This window comes from Notolepis coatsorum (assembly GCF_963971535.1).
Source record: "Notolepis coatsorum genome assembly, chromosome: 7".
Taxonomy (NCBI): Eukaryota; Metazoa; Chordata; class Actinopteri; order Aulopiformes; family Paralepididae; genus Notolepis; species Notolepis coatsorum.
In genome coordinates, this window is record NC_140171.1 from 103306297 (window position 1) to 103322502 (window position 16206).

Sequence of the window (16206 nt, forward strand, 5' to 3'; positions counted from 1 at the left end):
AGTTTTGCAGTATATTGACACATGGATTGGCTTTTGTTTGTAGAAATGTGTACATTTTGTATTATAATGATAATAATAATAATACATCAGACTTATATTGCGCTCTTCTGGGTACCCAAAGACACTTTACATGGTGGGATTATATAAAACAACACTCTACCTTGCCTACATTACTACCTACTATGCTGCTATACACTCAAGACTGTAGCACTCAAGTTCGACACTGTTTGACAAACAATCGTACTTATCCTTAGCTGCCAGAGTTGTACCCTTCCTGCTGACTTTTATTGCTTTGGATAGAAGCGTATCAACATCCCTCCACTCTATCTACCTCTGTCCCCTCCCGTTATCTCACCATTTTGTCTCCGCTTATCTCCTTTCCTTTCACTCTCCCTCTCTCTCCTCTTCCCCCCCAGGGTGAATCTGAGTGACGGCTCGGCTTGGTCCACTTCGGAACCTCCGGGCCCGGACGCTCCCCTGCAGCCCCTCGACCTGCTGGTGACGGAGGCCGTTCTGGCCTTCTTTCTCCTCCTCCTCCTGGTCTGGTTCCTCAACCGCGAGTTCGAGGTCAGCTACCGGCTCCATTACCACGGCAATGTGGAGGCCGACAAGCACCGTGCCAAGATCCAGACCCTGCGGGACCAGGCGGAGTGGTTGCTAGGCAACATCATCCCCATCCACGTCGCGGAGCAACTCAAGGTTCTCTTGGTTTAACCTGTTAACATAAGCAGGTTCATCTTAGAAGTTTGATTAAATTCTTTTTATTTTTTATTTTTTTTAATAAACAAATATTTTTTAACCGACTAGGTAGGATACGGTTTTGTCGATGGATCGGCAAATCATTGTAGAATAGAATAGATAGAATAGAATACTTTATTAATCCAGAGGGAAATTCAGCACCACAAATCACTCACAATGAACATTTAGTTAGTTAGTATATAGTCAAAAGTCAAAAATAAGAATAAGAATAAAATAAAAATTAAATACACAGTCAGAGATATACATTCTAAAATATGTATATCCCCAGGTGACGCAGAGCTACTCCAAGAACCACGACAACGTGGGCGTGATCTTCGCGAGCATCGTCAACTTCAGCGAGTTCTACGAGGAGAGCTACGAGGGCGGCAAGGAGTGCTACCGCGTCCTCAACGAGCTAATCGGGGACTTCGACGAGCTCCTCCGCAAGCCCGACTTCGCCGATGTGGAGAAGATCAAGACCATCGGCGCCACGTACATGGCGGCGTCGGGGCTGAACGTCCAGCAGCTTGCCGAGAGCGACAAGGAGAACCCCCACGCCCACCTGAAGGCCCTGTTTGACTTCGCCCTGGAGATGATGGGCGTCCTGGACGACTTCAACCAGAACCTGCTGGGCTTCGGCTTCAAGCTCCGCATCGGCTTCAACCACGGGCCGCTGACGGCGGGGGTGATCGGCACCACCAAGCTGCTGTACGACATCTGGGGCGACACAGTCAACATCGCCAGCCGCATGGACTCCACGGGCGTGGAGTGCCGTGTGCAGGTGAGCGAGGAGAGCCACGCCGCGCTCAGCGCCCTGGGCTTGGAGTTCCACTATAGAGGTACCGTAAACGTTAAGGGCAAAGGTCAGATGAGGACCTTCCTGTACGCGAGGGGTGGAGACGGCGCATCGGGGAATCAAGATGGGCTGGAGGCGCACGGCGTCGTCGAACCCTCGTCCGCTTCAGAATCACCCAATAAGACTTCAGAGTCTCTTGCTAAGGCAGCGGCTCCTCCTCCTCCTCAGCCCCCATCCTCCTCTCCTCACACTCCTCCCCCCTCCCCTCCCTCCAGGTTCACTCGCCGACCCCAAAGCAGTGCTGTAGGACCTCCAGGACCACCACGGCCAGAAGAGCCTGGTCCGGTTCAGCCCACGGGGGCAGGGAGAGAGGGGTACAGGGACGCTTCGCACCTCGCAGCACAGTCCTCAGAGCCTCGCCACGTTACCCCGGTAGAACTCGACCCGGAGCCTAGTGCCGCACGGGTGCAGCCCGCGCCTCTCGCACTCCAAGAGGAGGAGGAGGACGACGACGACGAAGAGGACGAGGCCAACGAGCTGTCACAGCTCAACGAGGAGTTCTGTGAGCGCCTCTGATCAAACCCCCCCCCCTCTCCTGCAGCTGCTGTTTCCTCTCAGCAGGGCGCAGTGGTTGTAGGTGCGGGCGACACACGTCGCAGGAATGGTGGAAATAAGAGGAAGAAGTCTTTCCTCTTCTATCCATCTGCAGGCAAACCGAGGCCACGGTGACTACGACTACGAGGGCTACTACTGTAGCTCTGTTCACACCGAGGCCACGGTGACTACGACTACGAGGGCTACTACTGTAGCTCTGTTCACACCGAGGCCACGGTGACTACGACTACGAGGGCTACTGGCTCTGTTCACACCGAGGCCATGGTGACTACGACTACGAGGGCTACTAGCTCTGTTCACACCGAGGCCACGGTGACTACGACTACAAGGGCTACTGGCTCTGTTCACACCGAGGCCACGGTGACTACGACTACGAGGGCTACTGGCTCTGTTCACACCGAGGCCACGGTGACTACGACTACGAGGGCTACTAGCTCTGTTCACACCGAGGCCACGGTGACTACGACTACGAGGGCTACTGGCTCTGTTCACACCGAGGCCACGGTGACTACGACTACGAAGGCTACTGGCTCTGTTCACACCGAGGCCACGGTGACTCCGACTACAAGGGCTACTAGCTCTGTTCACACCGAGGCCACGGTGACTACGACTATGAAGGCTACTGGCTCTGTTCACACCGAGGCCACGGTGACTCCGACTACGAGGGCTACTAGCTCTGTTCACCGGAAGGTGTCCTGGGCGACGGGGACCTGTGCTGAGCACAGTGAGGCGTGGTAGAGGATGTGCTGAAGGAGGTTCTGGATTAAAAGGGAGTTGCAGATTTTTTTTTTTTGTTGTTGATATTTTTGATTATTACATTTTTGTTGTTGTTATTAAGTGCCTTCAGGACTAGAAGAACCATGAATGAACAAATATGAATATTGAACAAAACAAAACCATTTAGAACAATCTTTTTGTATTGGGCTTTTCCTCCCCTTGACTACGGATGATGCTGTGGTTTTCTTACTCCATGCTTTTTTTTCTCTCAATGCAATTATTATAAATCATTGTGCCATATAATTTTTTTTTTTTTTTTTTTTTTTACGTGATCAAAGTCTTTTATCTGACTTGAGGGGAAATCATTCTTAAAGATTCTACAAGTGCCAGTGGAGCATAATGTTGTCATCACTAGTTGGCCAAGCTGCAAAGACACAACTCGTCATCATTTTCTCATAAAGTTTTCTTTATAAACCTAACCTTTACCCCCCCCCCCCCCCCCCCCCCCCCCCTTAACCCTAACCTTACCGGAGACCCCACACCACACCCTACGCTCAAATAGATATTCGATATATATATATATTTTTTGTGATGGTTGAAAATATAGTGATTTTGTACTTTGCGGCTCGGCCAACAAATGAGGGCCGAAAGGGTTAGACAGGGAACTATGGGTAGAATGAGGGAATCGCAACAAGCAGTATTAATTGATGTATTCTGCTTTGACATGGGGGCTTGATACAGTATTCATTTGTGCCAGAGTCTCCGTGCAAAGAGGCTACACTATAGGGCTACATCGATTTTTTTGTTTGTGTAGTAACTTAAATGCACAAGTAAGCACAGGTCTTCTTGCACAAACAGTGTTTCCTCGACCACTTGTATTGGTAGTTTTATCTGTCGCAAAAACAGACGAGTACATTCAAAAGCACAAAGTGAAACCGGATAAGGGATTATGTCGGGAGCGATCAAGGGACGATTTTGGTTCTCAAACCAGCGGGGAGGCACTTTAGAGATACTAAAAATGTGACTGAGTGACAATCAATTTGTAGTAATGGATCACAGACTTCATTAGATAAGGGTGGTTTACATTTAGGTGTTGGTTAAAATGTCAAGGCACAACAATGGAATTCTCATGGTTTCTATAGTAACGTGTAAAAGACCTCAGACTCTTTTGTGAGGTTCTGTCCGACGCCTTCGTTGCCACGGGAAGAAAGAAAAAACAGATTCTGACATCACTAGATTCCATCTGTTGTTGATTATCGTATGCCGTTACTTATGTGACTTTCTAGTTCGAGGTGTGTGGGAGTTTTCACCTTTTTATCCAATCACAGCCTCCGCGAGAGGAGGCCTCTACTGTATCCTTTTACTTCAATGGGTCCATATCAAGCCCTGCCCTCTTTTCCTCTACCCTCGATTGGAGGATCGATAGGAAGAGGGCAGGCTTGAGATGGGTCGATTGTGCCACTTTAACGGAGCGACGTATAGGTGCAATGCGACCTATTCTTTCGAGCTGATTCTTTTGTAGTGCCTAAAAAGTATGACTAACTGTATTTTTGACGTGTTTTTATTTTTTTTCAATCACACTCATGTCATGATGATGATAGATTATGATGGTATGTCCGAGGAAATGATTTTGAGTTTTTGCTGCAGTTATTTCTCTTCTTTTTGACAAACTTCATCATCTGTCTTTCCCTCCTCTTGTCTTCCTCTCGTGGGAGTAGTGATTAGTGACTGATGGTTGTGGTGGTGTGCCCACGCTAGGCCTGCGTGTCTTCAGCTTTTAAAGTGCTCCTCTTTGCTCATCGCTCACTCTCTCTCTGCCTCCACTTACTCAAATAACAGATTGGGATTCACCTGTTGCCCTATTCCGTGTGTGTGTGTGTGTGTGTGTGTGTGTGTGTGTGTGTGTGTGTGTGTGTGTGTGTGTGTGTGTGTGTGTGTGTGTGTGTGTGTGTGTGTGTGTGTGTGTGTGTGTGTGTGTGTGTGTGTGTGTGTGTGTGTGTGTGTGTGTGTGTGTGTGTGTGTGTGTGTGTGTGTGTGTGTGTGTGTGTGTGTGTGTGTGTGTGTGTGTGTGTGTGTGTGTGTGTGTGTGTGTGTGTGTGCGTGCGTGTGTGCACATGTTTAGAATGCATGTAGATGTTGCCCTTACATTGTGATGATAAGTTGGCTTAGTGTTGGGACAGGAGGACTAGGACAAAACGGACCCTTTTCACCTTTCTTTGACAAAGTATAAAATGCCCCCACTTGCAGCAGTAGAGAAAATTAAAACCAGGTTCTAAACAGTCCTCAGTGTTAAATAGCTCTACATTCTGACAGTCTGGTCAGTAACATGGGTCTCCCAGTCCCTCTGCTCTGCAGTAAACAGAAAAACATGTTCTGTTATCCCATTCCCACTTTATCCAATCAGGAGAGGGAACCCTAGATATTTTCTTTACTTATTTCAGTAAATCTTGCCAAGCCAAATTTGCAAATTTGTAGATTATTTTACTTGTTTCAAAGACTATTTGCTCAAAACTAGCTTTTATTTCTTATTTTTGTCAGACAATTGGATTGGATAAAGTGGGAATGAGGAATGTATTTAGTGTTTACTGCAGAGCGGAGGGACAGGGAGACCCACGTTACTCACCAGACACACTATACCAGTGATGGCTGTTGGGAGTTTGGAGCTATTATTATTAACATGTAGAACACTTATTTTAACAAACAAAAAACACCACTTACAGCACTTTTAATGCCAGCTGTGCAGTGAAAAGGTTATTGGAAAACACAGAAAAGGTCACTATAACGTGATGATGCCTAAGGAAATCATTCAAATGTCACACTGGTGTGTAACTTCTTGTAGACAACTTCAGCTCTAGCCAGACTTTTTTTTTGCGTTTTTTTGTTTTGTTTTTGTTTACCTCTGTCAATGTGCAATCCTGATGTACGGAACCAGTGCCTTTTTCAACAGACGTCGTTTTAGTCTGCTGGTGTGAGTGGAGCTCTTGTTATAGCCTATTGTAGCTCATTTGCGACCAAGTATCATGTCTCCTTTTCCACATATAACGTTCTACCAAATGTTTAGGAACTAAAGTAATTTGTCACATGACCTCATTCAGCATAAAGTCACAAATAAGGCTACATTCACACTGCAGGTCAAAGTGGCCCAAATCAGCAAATTCTTTGCTCATATGTGAATCGGATCTGATTTTTCTTTTGAGAGTGTGAACAACACAAATCACATGCCACTTTCATATGTGGTTCTAAATCAGTTACAGGTCTCATATTTTGCAATGTGACCTAAGTCTGAACAGTCATGTGACTTTCATGTGACTTTTACGTCACTCTAGATTGACATTTGTCACAATTTCTTACGTCCATCTTCTTTATTGTTAATTTGCAGATGTGAGTCAGTTCAGGATTGTGTGAACAGTTCACACTAGAATCTGATATTGGCCACATTTAACCCGTTCACTACCACACTACCAAATGGTTAACCCTTTCACGGCAACACTACATAAGGTTAACCCTTTCACTGCCACACAACAAAGGGTTAACACTTTCACTACCACACCATAGCCGGTTAACCATCTGTAGTGTGGTAGTGAAAGGTTAACCTTCGGTAGTGTGGTAGTGAAAGGGTTCAAATGTAATGAGAACAGCCAAAACTAAAAATTCTGATCTGAGCAATGAATCAGAATCGAGCACCAAGATTTGCAGCGTGAACATAGCCTAAGTGTTTGAGCTGAAACACAGAGGTTATTACATTGGTGTTGGGATTTAATCGACACCCCTATAGTGACAAATCCTTCCCTCAAAATATCCTATGCAAGGTGTGTAAAAGCCATCACTCTGGATTATGGCACAAGGTATATACTAGATCACAATTGGATTCAGTTTTTATTTAAATTTTTTTGGGCATATACATGCAGGTAAATGACCTAAGAGCAAGATGCAGTTTTTGGCGCTGCGGTGTGATGATGGGCACACCACCCCCTTTTTTATAGCACACATCTGTATGTGGAGAAATAAAAACAAACAGGATTGCAGTGACCTCGTCTGACTGTGTGGTCTATGGTAGGGTGACCTCGTCTGACTCTGTGGTCTATGGGAGGGTGACCTCGTCTGACTCTGTGGTCTATGGGAGGGTGACCTCTCTTGACTGTGGTCTATGGGAGGGTGACCTCGTCTGACTGTGGTCTATGGTAGGGTGACCTTGTCTGACCCTCTGGTCTATGGGAGGGTGACCTCGTCTGACTGTGGTCTATGGTAGGGTGACCTCGTCTGACTGTGGTCTATGGGAGGGTGTCCTCGTCTGACTGTGGTCTATGGTAGGGTGACCTCGTCTGACTGTGGTCTATGGGAGGGTGACCTCGTCTGACTGTGGTCTATGGGAGGGTGACCTCGTCTGACTGTGTGGTCTATGGTAGGGTGACCTCGTCTGACTGTGGTCTATGGGAGGGTGACCTCGTCTGACTGTGGTCTATGGGAGGGTGACCTCGTCTGACTGTGGTCTATGGGAGGGTGACCTCGTCTGACTGTGGTCTATGGGAGGGTGACCTCGTCTGACTGTGGTCTATGGGAGGGTGACCTCGTCTGACTGTGGTCTATGGGAGGGTGACCTCGTCTGACTGTGTGGTCTATGGGAGGGTGACCTCGTCTGACTCTGTGGTCTATGGGAGGGTGACCTCGTCTGACTGTGGTCTATGGTAGGGTGACCTCGTCTGACTCTGGTCTATGGGAGGGTGACCTCGTCTAACTGTGGTCTATGGTAGGGTGACCTCGTCTGACTCTGGTCTATGGTAGGGTGACCTCGTCTGACTGGTCTATGGTAGGGTGACCTCGTCTGACTGGTCTATGACGGGGGGGGTGTCTGCATGTGGACGGACGACGGGGTGATTTCTTCTCACTACAATAACTTTCATTCTCCTTCAGTAGCAAACTGTCTACATTTCTTTTTCTTTTACATTTCTTTTTTCTTAATATTTATATTGAACCTTGTGTTTGGTTTGTGTAATTCTTCAGATAACACTTTAATGCAAAATTCTTGCTTATTTTTTTTTGTGGATCTAGATTCTGCCGTATAGTCTTGCCTGAATGCAATCGAAGCCCCTGATGTGTTGAACGATGCGTGTGTCGCATATTTTCATAAAGGGAAAAACACGTCAAGAGGAAAGCGAGCGCCGTGACCATCTCTACAAATGGAGTCGGCTCGAGCGAACACAAATACATTTCTCTTTGTTAAAGGGGCACTTCACTCAAAGAAAACTGATTTATTTTGCACATAATCTCGCACACCTCCAAAAACTCTAAAATAAACAGTTTTGCGCATGTGAATTTGATGCAACAGTTAAAAGCAAGATACGATAAATCTTTTATCGATCCCCTTGGGGAGATTTGGGCATCATATCAGTATGGGGGAGGGGAGGTACAGGTATGGGCAGGGTAATGGTAGAGAGACATAGCAATCAAATTTGATCTGAAGAGTAAATTAGTTTGAATATGGCCAGCAGTGATGATGTCATCTGGGACACTGAATCCCTGTGTCATGGTAATTACAGCTGTATAAGGTAGCAGTCCCTATAAGATAAGGTATTGCTATTTGACATCACTGGTGGCCATATTCAAAGTAATTTACTCTCAATAACTGTTGAGCTAAATGAATGTTTTCAAAATTGTTTAGAGAGTTTTTGGATGTGAGATTATGTGCAAAATAAATTTAGTTTTTTTTGGATGAAGTGTCCTTTTAATCATTTATGAAGAAGTAGGATAATTCATTCAACAGAAAGGGGTAGATTTGTATAAAGGAAGTGTTTTATTAGCACTCTTGAAATCATCACAGCCAAGTAGCCTAATCGCACACTTTAATGGTAATGATCGCACACATCTTTTCATAATGGATTTGCTAGTAAAGTCGACCCTTGGGTGTTTTTTACCACACTGGGACAATGTATTAAATAAGGCAAAGTTTGTTCATTTAAAAATTATTGTGTATCTGTTTTCTTTTCATCAATTAGATGTTTTTTTGTGCACATTACCCATGTATCATTTATCAACACACAATCATAATCTGTACACATTTGCACAAAGCACTCACTGTGTTTGTACATATGCAAGTATTGTATGTCACAATCTTTTTTTTTTACATGTGCATGTGTCAGATTTTTACATCAAAAACAATGAAAAAGAGACACTTATTATCAAATGATTCAACGTGTGTCTGTCTGAGTGAGAGGATGAGTGACATAATTTCATTGGTTTGCTTTTGTTTTGTGTAATAGTGACGGAGACCAGGATGCACAAGTTTATACTTGGAGTGTACTTTGTGTAATAGTCTACCATGTGGCTTATTGGAAGGATTGAGGGGGTCAACACACACAGGCACACAGACACACAGACTTAAAGACTTAGGCTACATTCAGACTGCAGTCAAAAATTTGTTTTGCTCATATATGACTCTGATCTGTTTTTTTCCATGACAGTGTGAACAGCACAAATCACATGGAATCTGATCTTTTCAATTCTGATTTGGGCCACTTTCATAATGTGGTCCTAAATCAGGTGCCGGTTTGATTTGTTTTACTTAGCTAGCCTACACTGCATTCAGCTTATAAATTAAACCATAAACTGACTTCAGTGTCCTCTATGTTTACGTCCATCATCATTATTGTTCATTTGCGTATGCAGGTCAGACTCAGTTCAGGAGCGTTCCAGTTCACACTGGAATCTGATATTAATTGGCCACATTTAAAAAAAAACTTAACAGCCAAACAAAGAAAATCTGATCTGAGCAATAAATCAGAATTAAGGACTAAAGCTTGCAGTGTGAACATAGCCAGAGAGAGGGAAAGCACTTAAACCTGTGGAATCATCTTCCCCTATGACCACCTGTCAACGTTGTTGGGAGTTATCAATCATATTTACTTGAACTGATAGAATTCCCATAGTAATTTCAAAAGGGAAAAAAATAATGGGTAGCTAAACCCATCCCTGAAATGTGTGATTAGTTGTTGTAGGCTTAATTCGTGGTCTCCGCAATGAATATTATTCAATTCGTATCAAATGTATTTGTGGCAGTTTAATGGAAAGTATTCCGTTTATTTTATTTGGTCTCTGGTGGTCCACTACTGCCCCTGGCGGCGCGCTGCTGTACGGCTTACGTAGGGCGTGACAGCGCGACCCCTCCCCCTCCACAGTGGATCTGGAAAAGGGAAAAAAAACTTTTTTGTATCGAAGGAATCAACAGCCGCCATCTTGTCGTGGCTCGGAATTTGGATTTCGGTCGAACACAGTTTTTTTTATTTAAGAAATCGAGCATCATAGCCGAGGTCTGGCAGGCGCCTTCCCCTGCAAACGAAGTTCTAGCATCGTTTCGGAAATATTTCTCGCGAAAAAACGGGAATTGGATCGGCCTCCGTCGGACAGAAAAGCCCTGTAGATGTGATTTCCCCTTCAGAGTGCAGCGGCGCTTCAGCCCCGTGTCGCTGCTCGGAGCGGTGTTGTTTACCGCGAGCAATCAGCGACAAGACGGCGACGTTCGGACAATTCTGCGAATATATATGATTTTTATGCAATTCTGCATTTTTATGGACCTTCGCACGATTTTTGCATGAAGAAAATTGACGTCACACAAAATGGGTTCTTTGGACATATAAAATGTACGACTTCTGTCCCGAAATGCAACGATCCGTGTCAATATTGCCCGTTTAAATTTCTGCGTTCGATTTGACATGGGCGATAGTTTATTTCGGGGTATTTAACGATAATAATGTGGGTGTTGGGTGTTGGATTATCATGGGGTGAGTGGCGGTGGCGAAGCGGGGCGCTATTGCATCTCTTTTGAAAGACCCACTGCAAGGAGCAGCTATAACGTTAGCCAGTGGCTAACTGTTAGCAAACAATTAGCCAGTTGGCGAGCTTTCGGCTTTGCTAATGTGCTAATAACCAGAAAGGTGGCGGTTGACGGAACCAACTTTCCCAATACTTCGCAAACAAACCAACTAGAAAAAGACCACAACAATGGCTGAAAACCTGCTGGATGTCGGACCTCCCAACTCAAAGCGAGCGAAGCTGAATTCACCTGCGCTGCTGTCAGATGGACCAGGTAAAGGCCTCTCACACACAGTCATCACTTGTACTACAGTCTTTAAACCCATACAGGTGAATCCACCATGGTTTATGTTTTTTCAACAAGACGTGATCAAACAAACTTGTGCGAGATTCATAACGCAAAGTGATGTCTTGCTGATCGGTGCTGCTGGTAGAAAGTTTGGCCGTTGGTTGCTATAAACGTCCAATAGTGTCGGTGAGCAAGTCTGCACTGAGCTGCTAACCTCATGTCTGCAAGATGTAGTCCGTTGTTTTCCAGACATAATACTGGATTTAAACTACTTTGGCGTGGTTTAGCCTAACGTCAACCAACTCGTACCACAGGGGGGATACGTATAAGATCCAAGCCATGATCATATCTAGCTTTCTAGCTAAACAAACACATGTAAACTCTGTCAACATACACTAGTGGCCACCTCGTGTGATGTTGTAACTAGTGGGCTAGTCCTTACTTACACACCTTAAGTCAATAGAATTGGTTCCACTTTTTTACAGCTACAGTTTTACTAGTCTTAACGTTAGCTATTTTCCCTGAGCTGTAATTCATTACAGGTATTCTAGTGATGATGACTGATAAAGTTGCAGATGCTTGTAACAAGTACAGCTAACCAGGAATCTGACAGTTTACAGTTGTATATATGACCAATTGAATGGCATTCATTCTATTAACCTTATGAACTGCCAGGCAGCTGGATGGGACGGGACTGCACTTCATAATGCAATATCATGCACGATGTGTGCCGTGTAGTAGCCCTGTACTGTAGCATCGTATTCTTTTGTGTGCACATTTTGGGAATGTCTATTGTAAAAATAAATATATATATTTCTTTGATTGAGTTTTCTGTATGCTCGACTTGTCCACTGATGATTCGTCTGAACAAGATTTCACCCAACATGAACATCAGTCACCACATTGACATTATGACTCCAGTCGCACATGATGGAAACACCTCCCATCTATCGTGATCTATTCGCTAGACCCCCACCCACCCGTCGACCCCCTCCTTTATAGAGTCCCAAGTGCTTCCCAATTGTAATTTTAACCCAGCAGACCTTGTCGGCTTTGAGTTGTGCAGCATCCTCAGCAGTAAATTACTGCAGACAAAAGAGTGCTTGCTCACTGTGGTGATGAGCTTCTCGTGCAACACCCCTTTTGCCCTGACATTTGCCCTTTGCCTTCTGCAGCGGGGGCCCAGCTTGGGTTGCATATGCCCCCTCCCATTTTGGGGTGTATGGTAGTCTGTTTTTTGTGTGTGAGCATATGTATGCATGTGATCGTTCATGCATCAGATTTTTCCAGCGTCTGTTTTCTCTTGTGTGTGTTTTGGATGTTTTATGTAGTGGGTGCCTTTCATTGATGTGATGGAGAGCAAACTGTGCCCCCCTCTACCCCATTCAGGCCATCTGTCACCCCAGCAGGGTCCTTCTGCTTCCCTTACCGCTCTCGGTCCACAGATAAGCCACAGCCCGACAGTGTGTGACTGTGTAGATTTTCACGTTATACAGTCTAGTATTTTAGTTGCAATATATACATACAACACACAACTACTACAGCTCCTGGCCGTTCTTGATGACACTTCAAATTCTTGGTAGTGGCAATATTATGTGAAAATTCAAAATAGGAATGATTAGGCAAATTTCCCTGTTCATCATTTGCTATTCACTACTTCTATAGAGCAGCAGTGTATAACTAGTACAACAATATTAGTGAACTACAGACCCTGGCATCTTGTGGTTCAACATCCATGTCTCAGTCATCATGGGCATTGCATGGCTTCAATAAGAGCTCAGCCCCTCCCTCTCCATGCACTCAGTCGCAGCTAACCCTACAGTACCTACGGCACATTTAGGGCCCACCGGGCAAATGGCACGCTTTAGGAGCCAGCCTCTAATGGAGCCATTTAGGGTTGTGCCTGCAGGCAAGAAAATAAACCGGAGAGAAGCGGTGGAGGGTGTAGGACAAGGGAGGTGCCCCCCACCCCTACCCCTACCCCAAGAAATCAATTATGATTATGCTGGCTGACTCCACACCGCCGCTTAATTGGTGGTTTTAAATGCCACTCGCTGCACACGTCTGAGCTTGTATTTAAGCTGGTTTCCCCTAGTTTGAATCCAATCTGTTCCCATTAGGCGATATTGCAATTTTTGCTCCCCACTCACATTATGCACTCCCTCTGTATTGAGAGAGAGAGAAGGGGGGTGGGAGGAAAGGAGGATTGGCTAGGAATGTTTTGTGGGTGATTATTTTAGTCACAACAGAACTAGATTCAGCTACCTAAATACAAGCCTATATATTCCACATGTGTTTAATTGAATAAAATATCAAACCCTGTCCTTTTCTTGATCGTCCAATCACAACTGTTGCTTCCTGGAAACACTTTGTGATTGGAGGATCAGGAAAATAAGGCAAGGTTTGAGATCGGTCCATTCAGCTCTTGCCCTTGGAATACTCGGTTGTTTCTTTGCTCTCTGTCCATGCTTGAAATGTAGCTTTGCTGGGTCATTAGTTACTCCCCCCTTTTTGGAGTTCCTCCCATTTGACTGGATGCCCTCAGATCTTTACATGACTGGGTCCTTTTCACTTTAGGCCTAATAATCCAGGAAAAATCTCAGCAAAAGGTAAAAGGTTTTGTGGAGATGCTGAGGAGGAGAATGAACAACCTAAAAGGAAAGAAGATTAATATGGGAGAAGGTCTTAGGAGGAAGAGATGATGAAATGAGAGACGTGTGTGTGGGGAGGGGGGCAAGTGTTGATTGTTTTGAGATAATAATCATCTGGGCCCTATTCCCCGTACCTGGTTCAAATAAATCGACCAAAAGTCCCATTATCCAGATTATGTTTGAATCCAGGCATTCCCTGTTCCTCGAATGCTGATTTAGTCTCGTTAATTTGAACCAGACATGATACTCAGGATAATTGCGTGCGGCCGCCTCACCTGAAACGGGATTGATTGATTGATTGAAAACTTTATTAACAGATTGCAGAATGGGTACAATACAGTAGGGCTCAATAGCCTCACCAACAAGTTAAATGCATAATCTATCATAGGCACATTTTAAGTCCCTCATTACCCCAATCAATCAGATTATATTTCTTTAAATGTGCCTGCTGGCAGTAGGCTTAATGGAATGAATAATCGAATGAGATCTTGCTAGCGAAAATAATTAGTTTTACTCTTTCAGAATAAGTAGACAAAAACAAACTCAAAGTATCTAATTGATACGAATTAATAGATACTTATGAGGATATCTGTACTGTATGTGCTTAGGTATCATGTATAAATACATGGTTCCCAAAGTTTTCAAGGCGCGACCCCCGAAATAACATGTTAGAGAGGCTTGGAGGCTATACAGTTTCACTATTAATCAGGTTTTAATCTTTCGGACATCATCCATACATGCATTGAATTGATTAACCGTTGGTTTATACTAGGGCTGCAACGATTAGTCGACATAATCGACGATGTCGATTATAAAAAATCGTCGACGAGAAATTATTGCGTCGATTAGTCATAATTTTTTATTTTTATTTTTTTTGTGCACTACCTATCTTTGTGAGAGTGGCTTCTCAGGGTTCCAGACAACATCATAACATGATGATCCCATAGCAAATTTTGGACATTGAAAACATTGTTCCCCTGCAGGAGATGATCAGACTACAATACATTACACACGCACTCCTCTCACTCACACACAGCGATCAAAGTAAGACACACACATAGGGATGGGAATTGATAGGATTTTATCGATACGATTCCATTATCGATTCCCTTATTGATACCTGATCAATTTATAATTTAAATAAATAAATTGAAAATGCAACAGAACTACATTTAGTCATTTAGCTGACGCTTTTATCCAAAGCGACTTACAAGTTCTGTACGACAAGCCATCAGGAAGGGCACAACTCTATCAGCTGAGCAACAATGTTCATCAAAGTGTTGAGTGCTAAAGTGTAGGTTAGTTTATTAGGACAAGTGCATGACAGTACGGTTAGTTAGGGTTAGATATATTTTTTTTTATTCAGATAATGGTTGAAGAAGTGCGTCTTTAGTCGACGGCGAAAGATTGGATGGGTTTCGGCTGTCCTAACTGGGGTGGGTAGTTCATTCCACCATTGTGGGGCAAGGACTGAGAATAGGCGACTTCTCTTTGATGACCCTCCCGGAGCTCGGATAGGAGTAGGTCTGAGGCGGCCAGAAGATGCAGAGCGTAGGGGTCTAAGCTGGTTAGAATAACATGCAACTTGACATTTCTGATTGTCATTTATTGTTGAGCCCCCATGTCAGAAAAATACAAAAACTGTAAAAAATAAAACATTAACTATAGCCTACACTTAAATAAAATAATGTATTTGAGATTCTCTTAAAATGTATTTATTTTTTTATTCTTAAACTAATTTAATCTATTGAATAACAGGTTGTTATTCCTCTGACTTCTGTCTCTCACTCACACTCTCTCTCTCTCACACACACACACACACACACACACACGCACACACACACACACAGAGAGAGAGAGCTCCCCGGGCCCCTGTCCTATAAGCTATTGGCTTGTGTTGCTACACGGACACATTTGTATGTTGCACCACTGTACTTCCTGGCTTACAGTCTTGTAAACAAACATTCCGTCTCTCATTATATGTGAACTAAAGAGTACAAGGTTTACACAACAGCCCCCACCTGCTGTTTTATTGTATTTGTACCTGTACTATCCGCTGTCAGCTGTTTATCTCTCTTTGTGAGCTTGATTAAATAGCGTTAGCTCACGTTAGCTCCGCGGCTAATTTTAGCTCAGCCTGATCTAAATCAATGACTAGGTTCTAAAGCATTCAAGTAGTTTTCACTGCACATAGAAGTAGCCAAACAGCAGGAGCATTTCGGGAGCATATTACCAAAACCCAGGCAATTTCGAGCCATTAAGGAATCAAATAGAGTCTGCCATGGCTACATGCTAACGGCTAACATTATTGCGCAACTGTAGGCAGCGATAAGGGAATCGAAAGTCACGGGAGCCACACGGTTCCAGGCATCGGCCAATTAGGAACCGGTTCCCAACGGGAACCGGTTTTCGATTCCCTACACACTCCTCTCACTCACACACAGCGATCAGAGTAAGACACACACACATTCACACTCCTCTCACTCACACACAGCGATCAGAGTAAGACACACACACCAGGGTTTCCGTTAGAAAAAATTGTTGCCGGCCTCAGTGTCCGGTAGATTTCAATCTACCGGTCAAATGAGAGAAAT

The 16206-nt window shown here is 44.4% G+C and overlaps 2 protein-coding genes across 3 annotated transcripts in view; both read left to right on the forward strand.

Annotated features, from left to right (window-relative positions):
* The window catches only part of LOC311231933 (adenylate cyclase 9), a 115520-nt gene extending 113108 nt beyond the window's left edge, over window positions 1–2412 (forward strand). The window contains exons 10-11 of the mRNA XM_084318569.1: window positions 417–699; window positions 1028–2412. Of these exons, the coding sequence (XP_084174695.1) occupies window positions 417–699; window positions 1028–2110 (1366 nt within the window). The 3' untranslated portion in view covers window positions 2111–2412. The remainder of the gene's footprint in view (window positions 1–416; window positions 700–1027) is intronic.
* A 7706-nt stretch (window positions 2413–10118) lies between these two features.
* The window catches only part of crebbpa (CREB binding lysine acetyltransferase a), a 305190-nt gene continuing 299102 nt past the window's right edge, over window positions 10119–16206 (forward strand). For both annotated transcript variants that reach the window (XM_084318719.1, XM_084318720.1), the window contains exon 1: window positions 10119–10946. In XM_084318719.1, the coding sequence (XP_084174845.1) occupies window positions 10862–10946 (85 nt within the window). In that variant the 5' untranslated portion in view covers window positions 10119–10861. The remainder of the gene's footprint in view (window positions 10947–16206) is intronic.